We start from the raw sequence: 15704 nt of genomic DNA, 5'->3' as shown, positions 1-15704 counted from the left end.
GTGCGCATGACTGTTTGTGTGCAGCCAGCTACATGCACAAGGAGTAATGTTGACACTGTTGAGTTACTGATTTCTCAAGCACTTTCTTGACGTGAGTGCGCGCGTGCTGTGTGTGTCAATAGATGCTAATCCACTAATTTACTTTGAGGCACTACATTGTTCCCTACAACAAGCTACTTAAGTGCCTATTTAGCGTGTTGTTGGTTGACTAGAGTTTGTTTATTCCAATCCTGCATTTGCATGTTTGGCTAAATTGTAATTGTGTGCAAAGAAACCCACCATTATGTAGGGATGACGCTTTGTGCTGTGTGCGTGGGTGGACGTGTGTGCGTGCAACTTTGTTTGTGCAGTGTGTGTGTGTGTGTGTGTGTGTAGCTACCTGTGCCAGACAGTAGGGTGTTGTCAACTTGTCAGAACAAAGGTGTTGTCTCTGTAACAGCTACGGATACTTTTTGTCATGTCATCTCACACCCATTATTATTGGGTGTGAGTGTGCATGCGCACGCACGCACATGCACGCACGCGCGCGCTTTTGTACGTGTTTAGATTGGAGCTTCATGCAAGTCCCTTTTTAAATACCTTTTTTTTTACTAGGTAGATTTGAAAGGCCTGTAGCGACTGGGGTCGCAAATTAGCCTCGGCTATACTTTCGTATAATTGATACATTGTTTTTTTGTATTGTCCCTGTCAAATAAACATAATTTTATGAATAAAATAAATGACAACCTAAATGGATAAAGTGGTTTAAATGATTGTGATGCTGTTGTTTTACTGTGGTCTCCCCAAGGCTATATGCATATAAACAGCACACAAGCACGTCGCCTTTCCACCCAGACTCTAGCCCAGTGAGGCCTGAAACAGTTCTCTGAAAAACCTATGTTTCTATATCAGTGGTGCTCAACCTTTTTCATTATATACATTTAGCATGCTGACCTCCATCTCAAAATATTTTTCTTCCAGACTTGCACTCATTTTCACGATTAAAATAAATAAAAAAATAGCATATATAATACTTTTTTTTACTTATTTTTCAGCTAAAATATAAAACAATGGTTAAAATTACTTAAAACGCTAAAGCGACACAGATGCTTTCCCGCTCTTAATGGGCTATAGCAGAGTGGAACACTGAGACACAGCACATCACCCGGACCCGAGCTGCCAGAATGGAAACCTTTCCAGCCAGACGCTAGCTAGATTGAACATGGTGTCATGCTGGCCTTCCCCAATCACCATCACCAAAAAGGTCAGGGAGGAGAGAACGAATGAGTCGGCGTCTAGCTCCTCGCCTCAGCTCATCTACACTGCCTTCTCCAGGGGGAAAAGAGAAACAGCAGCATGCCAAGAACGGTTTTTATTATGGAGGATGAGGGCAATCACTGATGACACTGGCAAGGAGCTGCTTTTGTTGTTTGGAAATGATAAATTCAAACACATGATTGCAATCATGTGTAGTTTTGATTTAAAAAAAAAATCACATTCTGCAGTCATAACAAATTAAAGGCTCTAATGACTTTGGCAGTGCTGTCTAGAACAGTGCGTTCTGTGCTGTGCTGTGCAGTGTGTGCTGTGCTGTGCTGTGTTGTCTGTGCTGTGCTGTGTTGTCTGTGCTGTGTTGTCTGTGCTGTGCTGTGTTGTCTGTGCTGTGGTGTCTGTGCTGTGCTGTGCTGTGCTGTGCTGTGCATGTACAGCTCAGCGTCAATCACTGAACACTGCAGTGGGATTTGTGAGGCTTAGTGCTTTACTACTTTACTTTATTTTGTCTCCCTTTGGAGGACTTTGTCTTGGAGACAAGGACCAGCTGCATTTATTACACAATAAATACAATACAATACAATAAAAAACCCCACTAAGACACATGGTGACACATGTACCCTCAAAAGAAACAAACAAAACAATGATTTGTTCCATGGATAAGGGTGGCTTTGTGTGGTTCAGATTCAGCACCATGGACAGAGAGAAAGTTCATGCTGCACTGCTCAGTCAGCACCATGGACAGTTCCACTCTGCTACAACCTAGCATTGCAACCCACTCTTACTGTATTATTGTGACTACAACATCGGATTGCATTAAACAACGTTATAATCACTTTGCCACTCGATTTGCCACTCGCACGCCTTCTATATTGTTTTTAGCCAACACACAGACGTAAGGGGTGTTCAGTAGCATTGATTTATGAAAAGAAAAATCTAAAACCTGCCGGACAGCGACAATAATACTATATGCCCTATCAGATGTGACACGCACGTGCGCGCGTGCACACACACACACACACACACACACACACACACACACACACGCTGATAAGAACGATTCATCTCCTCTCGGTGACACACGTGCAGAGTGTACGGAGTGGAGTCGACGGGTTAATTAAGTCTTGGAGGGTTTGATATTTTTAGACGTGTAATTAATGAACGCTCACACCAGAGGACGGACTCAAGCTGTGCCCAGATCCCCTTCATTTGGATTCCGCTGATAAACTATAGCCATATAGACTCTCCAATCTGCATGACTCCCTCCGTGACTGCGGGTGCGCTCGCGTGTGTTTGCGTCACCATTTAGTAGAATAATGATTAGAAAATAGACATTGTGAAGACCATGTCCCTGTTCCCGTTTTATGGCTGGGAAATACTTTTAGAAGTAGATAAATGTTGAGGTTGGGTTTAGGATTGGACATTTAGAGGTTTAGGAATTGGAATTAGAGCTATAGCATGATTTATATATACTTATGCGTGCCAGTGTAATGCAGTAAAAAATAATTGCTGATCCACAAGCTCACGACGTGTTGCGAGCTTGTAGAACTGCTACTTTTCGGCTTGATGCTTATATGGTTAAAAAATGCCTAGATCTTTCCACGCACGTAGAGCGTGAGCGAGCGCGCGTGCGTGCAAAGCCAAGGCTTTTCCTTTTTGACGTTGGCAGTTAACACCATGTGCCTTTACACCACAGTCTCCATACGCTACACACAACGTCGTTGTACAAGCTTGTAGATGGGCTATTGTCAGCAGACCAAGCATAGAGCAAGCCATGTATAAGCATTTGACCCCGCCGGTCAAACGTACATGGCTCCATGCATCCTCACGTTTCGAGACGCGTGAGAGTTTGCCTGCAGACTCTGCATGAATCGCATTCACGCGAGTGTAACGTAGAAAGATTCAAAAGGCTATATACACACACTGCAACCACCGCAGATACAAAGCTCTTCTCCCACAGCGGAACGTTACAAAGGCGGTGCCTTCTATTGACATCGCTGCATTTATTCATGCCCCGAGCCTCCGACACGCAAACAACACACTCCTTTTAAAAAAGGGCCAGTACGTCGTATAGCCAGGCACACACACACACACACACACACACACACACACACACACACACACACACACACACACACACACACACACACACACACACACACACACACACACACACACACACACACACACACACACACACACACACACGCACACGCCGCTTCAGCTTTGCATCGCCCGCTTTGACTATGAGCCGAGTTTCTCTGCCTTTACTTAACGCCGGGCCGCCAGGAGGAGGATTGTGTCGGGCATGCAGCAGCGCTGGAGGAGGCCGCCCGGCGGGCCCGGCGCGAGCGAGGCTGCAGTGCATTTCATTGATTAACTCTGAAGAGCCTCTACCACCTACACACATAAGTCACTGCCGTTAACTAAGGAGAGAGAGAGAGAGAGAGAGAGAGAGAGAGAGAGAGAGAGAGAGAGAGAGAGAGAGACACACACACACAGAGCTGGAGCGAGCCAGATAGTGTGTGTGAGAGAGAGAGAGAGAGAGAGAGAGAGAGAGAGAGAGAGAATGAGAGAGAGAGAGAGAGAGAGAGAGAGAGTGAGAATGAGAGGCGAGGGAGGGAGGGTGAGAGGGATATACATACACAGAGGAGAGGAGAGAAAGGAGAAAAGAGGAAGTGATGGAGAGGTGGGGGGGGGGGGGGGGGGGGGACGACTCCTGAAGGCTCAATCATTGTAATCCCACCCACCTGACTCTATAGCCAATCATCTCCTCGCACATGATTGGATGGAGACTGCTGTGTGTGTTTTGAAACAGGCCTGTCTGTCCGTTTGTCTCTCACGCACATGCGTGCACACCCCCACACCCACACACACACACACACAATATAATTTTTGCTGACATACATTTCTTTGTGTTTGTGTAAATCTATGCAAGGTGGGGGCCTCCAGAGGGAGCCATGGGGCAATTGAAAAAATCAAATACGGTAGTATACTGTAAATCTACAAGCTCATAATGCGACAGGCACTCTGCTCTGGGAGTCACACACATGCAACCGCACCAATCAATCTAGCAGTCTCCTCTCTCTACCTATAACCACATTTAGCAGACGCTCTTAGTCCACAGTTTTACAGGAAGCAAGGTCAACAAGAGGTAGTACAGTACATCAAATGCATAGAAATAGTAATCTAGGCTCATCAGTCTATAAACAGCATAATATCAAAGCATAAATCATCTGTACATTGAAACTATGTCCGTCTACATAACATGCTATCTACATTACATTTGAACCTTTTGCATATGCCTGCAAGGTCTTCAAGGCTACAGGAAGCGCTACCGCTAAGGTGAAGTCTTAAGAGGTGATTCTTCAGGCTACGGCGGAAGATTGGGAAACTGCAGTTCTAACTGCAATGTGGAGTCCATTCGTAGTTTGAGAGCCAGAAGGGAGAAGAGTCTGGGACGTGTGGAGCGTTGCCCCGGATGTTTTAGTGAAGGGAGAAGAGTCTGGGACGTGTTGAGCGTTGCCCCGGATGTTTTAGTGAAGGGAGAAGAGTCTGGGACGTGTTGAGCGTTGTCCCGGATGTTTTAGTGAAGGTTCTGACAGCTTCCCTGTGTTAGCTGATCTGAGTGAGCGGGAGGGCCTGTAGGGTTGGATCAGCTATAGGCTTTGAAGATTTTTGATGCTTTGTAGGCCAACAGTGTTTTGTACTCTGTGGGGGCAGTAACTGGGAGCCAATGGAGGGAGTGGAGAAGGGGGAGACGTGTGAAAGTTTTGACTGGTTGAAGATCAAGCGTGCACATGGCGGGAGGGGGACCAGTAAGGAGAGAGTTACAGTAGTCTTTGATACAACTGATGTCTGGATAAGGAGCTGGGCTGACTGCTGGGTGAGGAAGGGTCTGATCCTTCGAATGTTCTGGGCAGAGTCACACTGAGTCCGATTGATTCAAACTGTTCGCGAATACGATTGCTTGCTCCCCGCCGGCCATGTATGATTCACATTGGCCTTGATTCTATACCGCACCCGAGTACACTTCATCCAACTGTAATGGTACTTATGTGCCTCAGAGGGGCGCCGTGGACTATGGGGCTTTTTGGAGACAGAATGTCATGTCCCAGAAGAAGAGTCACTTGTCAGAGTTTAGAGTGAATGATAAAAGTTTGGCTGCGTTTTGGACGTTGCCTGGAGTTATGATAATAACTTAACAATACACAACCAAAGCAGTGTGGTCCAGAGTGGTTCACACTACCACAACATCTGCCAAGTGGTCCAGAGTGGTTCACACTACCACAACATCTGCCAAGTGGTCCAGAGTGGTTCACAATACCACAACATCTGCCAAGTGGTCCAGAGTGGAGCCGACTGTCCAGGACAGCCCCAAGGACTCCACATAAACCTTACTTGGTACGCTCATTTTGAGTGGTGCAACCACTCCAAGGAACAGCAATGTCCGTGTTCACGTATGTGTTCACCTATGTGTTCACCACTTCACCTATGTGTCCACCTATGTGACGTGTGTCTGGCTATATGACTATTACCTACTACAAGTAGGGGCGCTGTTGTGCCAGAAACAGAGAGAGAGATGATGCTGCACTATTGCCTGCTAGTGAGAGAGAGGGGGGGGGGGGGGGGGTTGGGAGTTGCACCACTCAGTTCACACAGGTGTGATCTTTTTACATACACCAAAGGTCCTCTCCAAAAGTAGCAGGTCTACAAGCTCGGTTCCCACCAGAATAGGGATGCTGCCTGGGGTTTGCTCCTACAGTACATGTCATGGAAACATGATGGTACAGATGGTAAATAGTAAATACTGACAAGAGTGTATGCACGCACACTTGCACACACACAAACACGCACGTACACACGCACTCACGGACTGATATGCACAAAGTGTTCCTCAGAGGTAATCTTCAAAGCTTACTTCAAGGCCCGTCAGAGTGTGTGTGTGTGTGTGTGTGTGTGTGTGTGTGTGTGTGTGTGTGCGTACGTGAAGGGATTTTGTGTTTTGTGTAAATGTCACTGTGCATAATGTGTGCGTGCGTGTTAAGCCAGCCCTCGGAACCACTGAGGATTATTGAAGGCATAGAATCTGGTATTGCAAGACTTCTGCATTTATAATTCTACTGTGCTTGCTTCTATCGCCAGCGCACTCTGCTCTATCGGCTCCAACGTTGGAGCCAATGCCGGAAAGAAAAGGTACTTCCGGGTGCTTCATGCGCTCGTGAGCAAATTGAGTAGGCTCTCTACGCAGACAGAATAACTCTTCAAACATCCGGGCCCCTTCCCTGTACTTCCTTCACAGGTGTTACTGATGAAGAGTCAGGGTGCTATGCTGATACTGTGCATGTTGGCTCACTGGGAACACTCTGCTACACCAGCGGGTCTCAAAGTGTCCTTGAGTGGTTTCCAAATGTCCCCGTACGAGTGTGTAACTCTGACTCAAGAGTCCTTGAAATTACCGCGCTGCAACACGTTGTGTGTGAGATTATAGATCTATATTTTCAGCATGCAACGAAGTGTAAAATCAGCCATTAAAACGGCATCAAGGCCTGCCAAAAAACGAATTTGTTGACTAACTCAAATGCAGATTTAGTCGACTAAAGTCTAAAGTGATATTTAGTCTACTAAAACTAGACTAACACTGAAACCATGCAAACGGGGAGCGATAATACGCGCCTATAGTTCATTTTCAATGAGACCTGCGTTTTTGCTCTGAGAAGTCGCGGTGGGACAACGCAAGCGTATTTACGTGAGCGCGGTCCCGTGGATTTGTTGCGCGCGTGCTCGTTACGTGCACACGCCCACGACTCACCAGACCTGGATTCTGTTCGGCTTCTTTTTTTTTATGCTTGCGTTGTTGCGCCCCCCTCTTCAACAGACCTGGAGGAGACCCGTGTTGATGCAGGCAACAACGCCTGCGTTCCTCGCTTCACGTTCGCAAAGGCCCTTAAAAGCAAATTAACAAATATTCATACGAAAACTAAAATCACAACTTGCTGTCAAAATCAACACTGCTGCAGCCAAGGTTGTATTTGCTGTTGAAATTACTTTTACAGACTAATCTGGGTTTTCTTGTTATTTCTCATCTTTTACATCCAGTATTATCTTGGGAGTATATTGCATTGCTGCCGTCTGGTCTTGTGGACGTGCCCCACCGAAAATGTGGCTGCTTGTTTGACCGAATGAAAATTAGAGCCCTTTTCATATTCTCTCTCTGTCTGGATTCACAACACACTTCACTTCAATTTGGGTTCTTTTCCCACCAGGCCTAATGAGTCTGTGTCTTTGGAAGAGTCTCTTCCTCTCTTCCAGACAATTGTTTTAGCGTGCCAAAATAAATTACCCTCTCTCTCTCTCTCTCTTTTTAGACACTTTTTGAAGAGATTACTCCTCAATGTTTTTCTGAAAATATATTTGTATTGCTCCTCGAACACCTCTGGGCATTTTGTGGTAATTTTTTACATTTACGAACTGTACCTCTGTACCTTTTGCAAGCTGTTAATAAAGTATTCAATCAATCTTTTTGTGTTCATCCTTTTGACTATTGTACTGTACGCACATGTTTTACTTGTACTGCACAAATATGTCAATAAAGAAGTCAGTCAATGAAACCGAAACGATCAAAGTCTCTCTCCCTCTCTCTCTGTCTCCGTCTTTCTCTCTCTGTCTCTCCATCTATCTCCTTATACTACCAGTCTGTCTCTATATGGCCCCTTTTCCACCAGGGTTGAGTTCAGTTATTTTTTCCCTGCCTAATATTGAACCAGTATTATATTAATATTGAACTAAAAGTTGGTTCGGAACTGGAACCTAAAAAAAAAGGCAGCCGGTTCCCTGAAAGCATCAAGGTTCTAAGAATCTAGAACGAAACCAGTTCTAGAACCTAAACTTAATTTGGAGGAAAAGGGGCCTCTGTTTCTCTGTTGGTCTGTCTCTCTATTTCTCTGTCTTGCCGTCAGTCAGTCTGTCTCCCTGTCAGTCAGCCTTGTCTCTCTGTCTCCCCGTTAGGTCTGCCGTCTCTCTATTTCTCGATCAGTCCATCTCCCATGTCAGTCCGTCTCTCCGTCTCCCTGTCGGTGTCCCCACACGACCTGTTCCACCACATTACGTTGACTAAATACCTCGTCTGAACTGGCTCTGCCTCAGGACGGGGGTCCTGCTCTCCTGACACATCTCATTAGAGAGCAGACAATGAGCTACAGGTTGACCTTTTAACCCATTCTGACCGGGAACCCGTTTTGGTGTTCAGCATCATGTTATGCTTTAGCTATTGAAAAACAGCAGACCTACAAGCTCATAGCGCGCCACCGAGTGGCGCGCTACGAGCTTGTAGGTCTGCTATTTTTGAAAAATCGAAGAATGACTGACATTTTTAGAATCTGATCTCAGGTCAGAATGGGTTCATCAGACCAGTGTGTGTCCATAGTGGAAACCTCGTTATGAATCTGATCTCAGGTCAGAATGGGTTAACTAAACAGTAAACACATTGCTGCCGCCTCCGCGTCGCAACACTCAGTCTACTCTGTGTATACATGGCAGACAATATGGGTCTTCAACATGTTTCAGGACAAGGACACACACACATACACACACTGTATAAGATTGTGTTGCAGATTAAACCTTTTCATAGATTTCATAGATAGCCTCGTATACTTGTTTGACACGCCATCAATGTGTAACGTTTGTTGGATTCCTGCTGGTAATGTGTATTTTTATAGTTAACCACTTTAGTTTAAACCCTCAATAATTAGAAACCCATACTATTTTCGTCTCAGAAAGTGGATGGTAGGTTCAATTGGTTAATGCCAAAACCAGACAAATATTTGGTCCCCCCCACCCCCACCCCCCTCCTGTTTAAGACCCCACTGTATAATATATAAATGGTCCCTGATATAAGCCCAGATATTGACAATTACAGGCTGTTTCACATTGGAATGGAGGCGCTTTGCTGACTGCCAATCCATCGCACTGCCAATCCACCGCACGTCTGCATTTCACACACAATGGCTTCGTGTCTGGAGGGACCCAAAGCCGTTTACCTGAACACGCGATAATCAACATTGTGATAGCAGGCAATTGAGTGTCTCTATAGGGACCCTGTCAGAGAATTTGCGTTGCTGTGGGATCAGCTTAGGTCCGAGTGCACTTCCATTTCCTGTCAGCTATACGGACATTGACAAACACACATATGTTTATGTTGTTGTTGTGTGTACTTATGTTACGAAAAATCAGGAATGATCAAAAGCCATGGAAAAAAGATGGGTCTTAAGAAGAGACTGGGCACTTTTGATATAAAAAGGGAGGCTATTCCAGAGCATTGGTGCTGCAAAACAGCGAAGGCACGATCACCTCTAGATCTTAAATTAGATGGTGGAACAGTCAAAAGTAGCTGGCCGGCAGACCTCAAAGGTCTGGATATAATCAACCAAGAGGTCAGATAGGTATGAGAGGGCCAGCCCATGTACAGATTTATGAACAAATAAAAGTACCTTCATTTTCAAAAATCAATTCTAAACTTGACGGGGAGACAGTGCAATCTAGCTAAAACGGGGGTGATGTGGTTGTGTTTTCTGCTGCTGGTAAGGAGGCTGCATTTTGAACCAGCTGCAAGCGCCTAAGAGAAGACGATGCCAACATACAATGCATTGTAATAAACCACTCGTGGCCGAAATATTACATGAATGGAAGAACAATTTGTTTGGGAGGGAGATACAGTATGGTTTGATTTTGGACAGGAGCCTGAGTTGGAAGAAACTGCTTGTTACCACGGAGCAATCTGTCTGTCGAAGGTGAAATTATTATCGAAGGTAACGTCAAAGGTTTTTGACTGAGCCGAGCGAACTTTAGGGTTGAAAGGGCCCAGGGTTGTGGAAGATGCACGGAGTGTCATGGCCAAAGATCATTATTTCTGTTTTGGTTTCGTTGAGGTTCAGGAAGTTGGAGTCATCCAGATTTCAACGTCTGTAATGTACTAGAGGTGTAACAGTTAATCAAACTAATTGACACAATATTTTAACAATAATGAAAGAGAACTAAGTATTACTTTACCAAGTATAGTGGGTTTAAGTGGGTAAAGTAACAGTAGTAGCTACCCGATACAATTCAAGAGAGCTTTGAGAGTTTAAAGATGCTAGCTATGCCATCAGTGGCTGATATCAAAGTCACACAAAAAATCCACCAGTTTGACATGCGCAGCTACTGCTGTCGTCAGTTTTTTGTACTAGTGAATCTGACACAGTCGACTACTGAATCAAATTAGTGTTTACTTTTTACCGTAGGTTTTACTCTCGAGTCTCGAACTGGCGCCATTCCTTTCTACAGTGAGAAAAGCATGGAGAAAGGCGCTGGCCGATGACATTATGAGCAACAACGTGGCTACGTAGCAGGTGACGTTATGGAATCGAGTCAAACAGGAGGCTGGCCAGCGAAGTGACAAAACAAAACACAAAACGCATGCAGCGAAGCAGGCTGGAACGGTGGGGCCCAGGCAAGCAACGTGTAGAACAAGGGAGGTGGGGGGGCAATTAGAAGTGACTGTGAGGTCATAGCATTTAGTGGGTGGTGCGCAAAGTGACTGTGATGTCATAGCATTTAGTGGGTGGTGCCGAGGTCATAGCATTCAGTCAGTGGGTGGTGCACACTGCACCGTGAGCGCTCTTATTTTCTGCAGCTCTCTGCACTTCTTAGTTTTTTTAATAAGCAGCCTCTCCCTCCAAAGCCTTCACCTTTGGCAAAACAACATGACAATTAATTGGCTTATTAAATCCCACCGCAACGCCCTATCAGCAGAAATATCACACTATAGCTCTCGCTTTGCGCTGGTGTTTGGGGGGGGGGGGGGGGGGTGGAAGTGGGTGAGTGAGTTCATGTTTGGCTAGTATTTGGGGGTGAAGATTTTGGCTGGGTTGGGTCAAACTGCAAGAGACACCTCTTTAATGCAGAAATGTAGGAGAGAGAGAGGTAGAGAGATGGAGGAGAGTAAAGTGCGTTTCTCAATGCTCCCGAACAATAAGGTGAGCTCCCATAACCAGTGTCAACCTTTTTGTTTCACAATATATCTGTGAATGCACACTTCCACCACCGCTCTCTCTTCCTCTCCTCTTTCTGTATACCTCTATGGTCTCTCTGTCTCCCTCTCTCTCTCTCTCTCTCTCTCAGAGAGGGCACCGGCTCCCTCAGGGAGGATGCGTCAGCCTCCATCGATGGGATTGATAATGTTAGACTAAAAATAGCCCTGCGGGGGGCTATTTTTAGAACTGTGTATGACGCTGTGGCTCGGACGCTACTGCCACTGAATGACCAAACGAAAAGACTGTCTCTGTGAGCGTGTGTGTGTGTGTGTGTGTGTGTGTGTGTGTGTGTGTGTGTGTGTGTGTGTGTGCAGGGAAGGGGGGGGGGGGGGGGGGGGGGATTGCACTGAAGTCTTGCTGTTGTCGCTGTGTGTGAGAGCATGGTGCACTTACTGGGATTGGAAAAAATTACGCGAGGTTGAGAGGAGCCAGTATTGCCCGTCTGGTTCATAATTATCATCACTTATGGTTATAAATGTGCTACTGCAGAAATACTCCCCGCTTTCTGCTGACGTCCGTTTTGACGGCATATAGTTACGTTCTATCGTCTGAGTGATGTTCCGGCTGGTTGTTTACGACGCCAGAGTCTCAGAGGGGCTCTTCCCTTTTATATTCCTTTCGCTTTATTTTAGCTGCGGGCGGTAACCATGCCATCAACGTTTTCAGGTTGTGAGTGCTGTTGTTACATTGTCATTTGGGACATCTTTTTTTTAATTATTATTATTTTCCATCCCGTGATATAAGGAATGTTAAAGCCTTAAGTGTGCAACGCATTGTATAGTATATTATAATACGAACACTCACGCAATTCCTTGTACGACTGAAAAGTGCTGATTCATTGTGAATTGATCCTGGTGATACTATGGGGTTTCCCAACAGAGCCACTCATGGGTTTGTGCGGATTACTAATAATCCCAGCGAGCTGGTTCCTTCCAAACCACACAGTGGAACATCCAGGACAGACACGCACCAGAGCCAACCACTGAGGAGGCAGACACCGGTTGAGACCAGTGTTGATTTCAATGGCTAGAAGTTTAAACTATGACGAAAGATGTTCGTCGACCACCTAAAATAAAACGTATGACTAAAACTATGACTAAATATACTGATAATATAGTAAAATTAACTACAATTTTGTCAACAAATAAAAACTAGGGACGGACTAGTGGAGTAGAGTGTCATTTCATGCTTAGTTGCAGATAGGTGACACACTCGACGCCTTGTGAGCTTTAGATCGGTAGCCGATCCACTCCACAGATCAGGCATTACGACGCCATAAGGAAGGCCTGCCAAAATAAATTTCAGTGGACTACATCAACTGTAAATTATTACCCTACATTCTTATAACTAACTAAAACTAGACTAAAAGTAAAACATTTCAGATGACTACAAAAAATAAAATCAAACTTGTGTGAAGTGAGGGACACTCTTACATCATCATACATCATCACATTCCGTGCTCACTGCTCAGCCAATCAAATCATCACATCCCGTTCTATAGACACACACACAAAGCTGTGCATAGTGGCTAGCGCCCCTCAAATATGACTAGAACTAAATAAAGATTTGCTGTGACAATTAACTAATTGAGACGGTCAGCTTCGTGCTCTGTGCTGTATATAGAGCTCCGTGCTCTGTGCTGTACATAGCTCTTAGAATGTTAGCTACAATGCTAGCATGCTTTTGGTTAGACATAGCATTGGTCCGATATCTCAAACCCTCACCCTAACCTCCCACGGGGCAGCACACCTAAACCTAACCTTAATCCGGTCGTTTTAACGCACCCCTCACCAACCTTAATCCGGTCGTTTTAATCCAGTCGTTTTAACGCACCCCTCACCAAATTTAATCCGGTCGTTTTAACGCACCCCTCACCAACCTTAATCCGGTCGTTTTAACGCACCCCTCACCAACCTTAATCCGGTCGTTTTAACGCACCCCTCACCAACCTTAATCCGGTCGTTTTAACGCACCCCTCACCAACCTTAATCCGGTCGTTTTAACGCACCCCTCACCAACCTTAATCCGGTCGTTTTAACGCACCCCTCACCAACCTTAATCCAGTCGTTTTAACACACCCCTCACCAACCTTAATCCAGTCGTTTTAACACACCCCTCACCAACCTTAATCCAGTCGGACCAATGCTATGTCTAACCAATGCTATGTCTAACCAAAGTATGCCTCCCCAGTAGAATAGTGTCAAAGCTTGAGAGCCTTTAGGCAATCAAAGATCGACGCCATCCCAAGCGACGGACCGTTTCAGACGTAGAGTGAAGTGGCTTCGTACAGGCTCAGAGCCAAAGGCAGCATAGATTGCTAAATGGTCAGGTTTATGAACAAACAACTCCCTGTGCGTGGTAAAAACTGCCTCACTGTGTGTAAAAGCAATTGCCAAGGTCAGTTTGCAGCTTTTACGTAAACACAGAGATATCTAAATTGATGTAAATAAGTCTAGGAGCGAAAACCTCTCACAAAGAACCTTCTCAAGCTCCTTATATGCACTACTGTAGGACCATCGCGCAAACCTCTTCATCCCCCTTGTATACATTTATTATTATTACTGCTATACCACAATGTAACAATGAACCAGAACAAAATGAATTATTTACACAAGATAAATAAATAGATACAATAAAGAAACCCGACGGATAAAACCCACATCATATTACGCATTATAACCACCGTACACGTAGCTTTGCTTGCTCAACAGTGAGCATGTACTGTATTACTTTCCCCATCCTGTGCACATTACATTTCATAAACCAATGGTTCTTGAAGTGGTTCCAGGAGGTCTGCACACAGCCAAATGATTGATAGTTATGGACCAAATGGACCCTTACAGGTCTGTAACTCTGACTCAATGTGTACTCAATGTGTACCAATGGAACCAAATGGACCAGCGTTGGTACAGTACACTGTCAGTCATGGGGGTCCAATGTGGCCTAATGCAGTGGTTCTCAAATGGGGGTACGCCGTGTATTGTTTTGTTCCACTTTTTTTGCTTGAATTGAATTGAATTGAATTGAATTGAATTGAATACATTTGGAGAGTGGCGGTATAGGATATGGTGGCAGGGCCGGAGGCTGAGCTTGAGGTCAAGGTTAAAGCCTATTCATACTCCAGTTTTAGGGGATGAGGTGACCACCAAACCGGCGCTCACCTCGTCACGTTAAGGAAGGTCAGGTGGCAGCTCACCTGTAGGTAGTGGCAGGGCCGGAGGCTGGGCTTGAGGTCGGAGGTCATCATGGAGGAGGGCTTCTCCAGGTTGAGCGAGGACTTCCGGTACGCCTCCTTGGCCTGGCTGACGGTCAGCGTGGACCACGAGCTCCTCTTCATGAACTTGCCCTCGGGCGCCGCCGCCATGCTCTCGCACGCCGAGCACTTGACGTCGTTGTTGCTCTTGGAGGCCTTGAGCGACAGGTCGCCCCCGCCCCCCAGGGCCAGGTGGTGGTGGTGGTGCCCCCCGTGCGCCGCGGGGTGCTCGGGGGGGTAGCAGTGGCCCATGTGGTGGTCGGCGGGGTGCCGCGACATGATGCTGGGCGTCCGATACGTGCTGTCAGGAGCAGAATGTATTGTCACGTCAGAGTTTAAACATTTTGTGGAATTCGTTTTTTTTTTGTGCATAATATAGTTCCCATATTGTTGTTTTTCCCCAAGAACAAAATAAGGTAATAAGAGAGGCTAGGGGGCAAGGAGATCAAAAAATAAGTTTGAGCAAAGCTTTTGCCACAAACTGTATAACTAAAGGTTTATTTTTTATTTTTACCACAAACTGTAGAAGGGGAATTTTTTATTGAGCACCTAAACATCGATGTTCTGTACGATCAGCTCAATCGGAGCTTCAATTCAGAGAAAAACGCAGCTAAAGATCGTCGCGAGGATTAGTGTGGACGGAGGGAAAATATTTGCGGAAGCAACGCGGAAGCAAAGCGTTGCCAGGCGACGGAGACGCCAAGAGCCGGTAAAAATAATATTTGCGTATTCAATGTCGTCCCAGGCGACCTGGGACATTTTGAATAAGAGTCGCCCATTATCGTTTTCAGCAGAACATGAGTTAGAGACCTGTCGCTGTCCAGGTTGTCGTCGGAGCTCCACCATCCCGCCGAGCCGCGCTGCTTGCCGCTGCCCCCGGTGGTGCTGCTGCTGTCGGCGCGGCGCTCTTTGCTCTTGCTGCGCTTGCTGTGTTTGTGGTGGCCGTGGTGGTGGTGGTGTTGGTGGTTATTGTGGTTGTTGTGGTGAGAGTCCGCCCCGCCCCCCTTGGTGCCGTTCATCTTGGACGAGCCCTCCAGCGAGTGGGACTTGGTGAAGAAGAAAGAGCGAGGTCATTAGTATAGTTAACGAAAAGCAGCGAAATAACATAAGCTATTGAAAAATCTTTTTTC

The 15704-nt window shown here is 45.9% G+C and overlaps 1 protein-coding gene across 1 annotated transcript in view; it reads right to left on the bottom strand.

Annotated features, from left to right (window-relative positions):
- LOC308330083 (disks large-associated protein 2-like) overlaps positions 1 to 15704 on the bottom strand; it is a gene marked incomplete at its 3' end in the record, with an annotated part of 287323 nt that overhangs the window by 83412 nt on the left and 188207 nt on the right. The window contains 2 exon segments of the mRNA XM_080784741.1: positions 14518 to 14875; positions 15385 to 15620. Coding sequence (XP_080640867.1) covers positions 14518 to 14875; positions 15385 to 15620 — 594 coding nt within the window.

Source organism: Protomyctophum bolini, assembly GCF_963924005.1.
Source record: "Protomyctophum bolini genome assembly, chromosome: 15".
NCBI classification, from domain to species: domain Eukaryota; kingdom Metazoa; phylum Chordata; class Actinopteri; order Myctophiformes; family Myctophidae; genus Protomyctophum; species Protomyctophum bolini.
The sequence above is the reverse complement of the archived record's forward strand: the minus strand, read 5'-3'. Positions and strand labels throughout refer to the sequence as shown.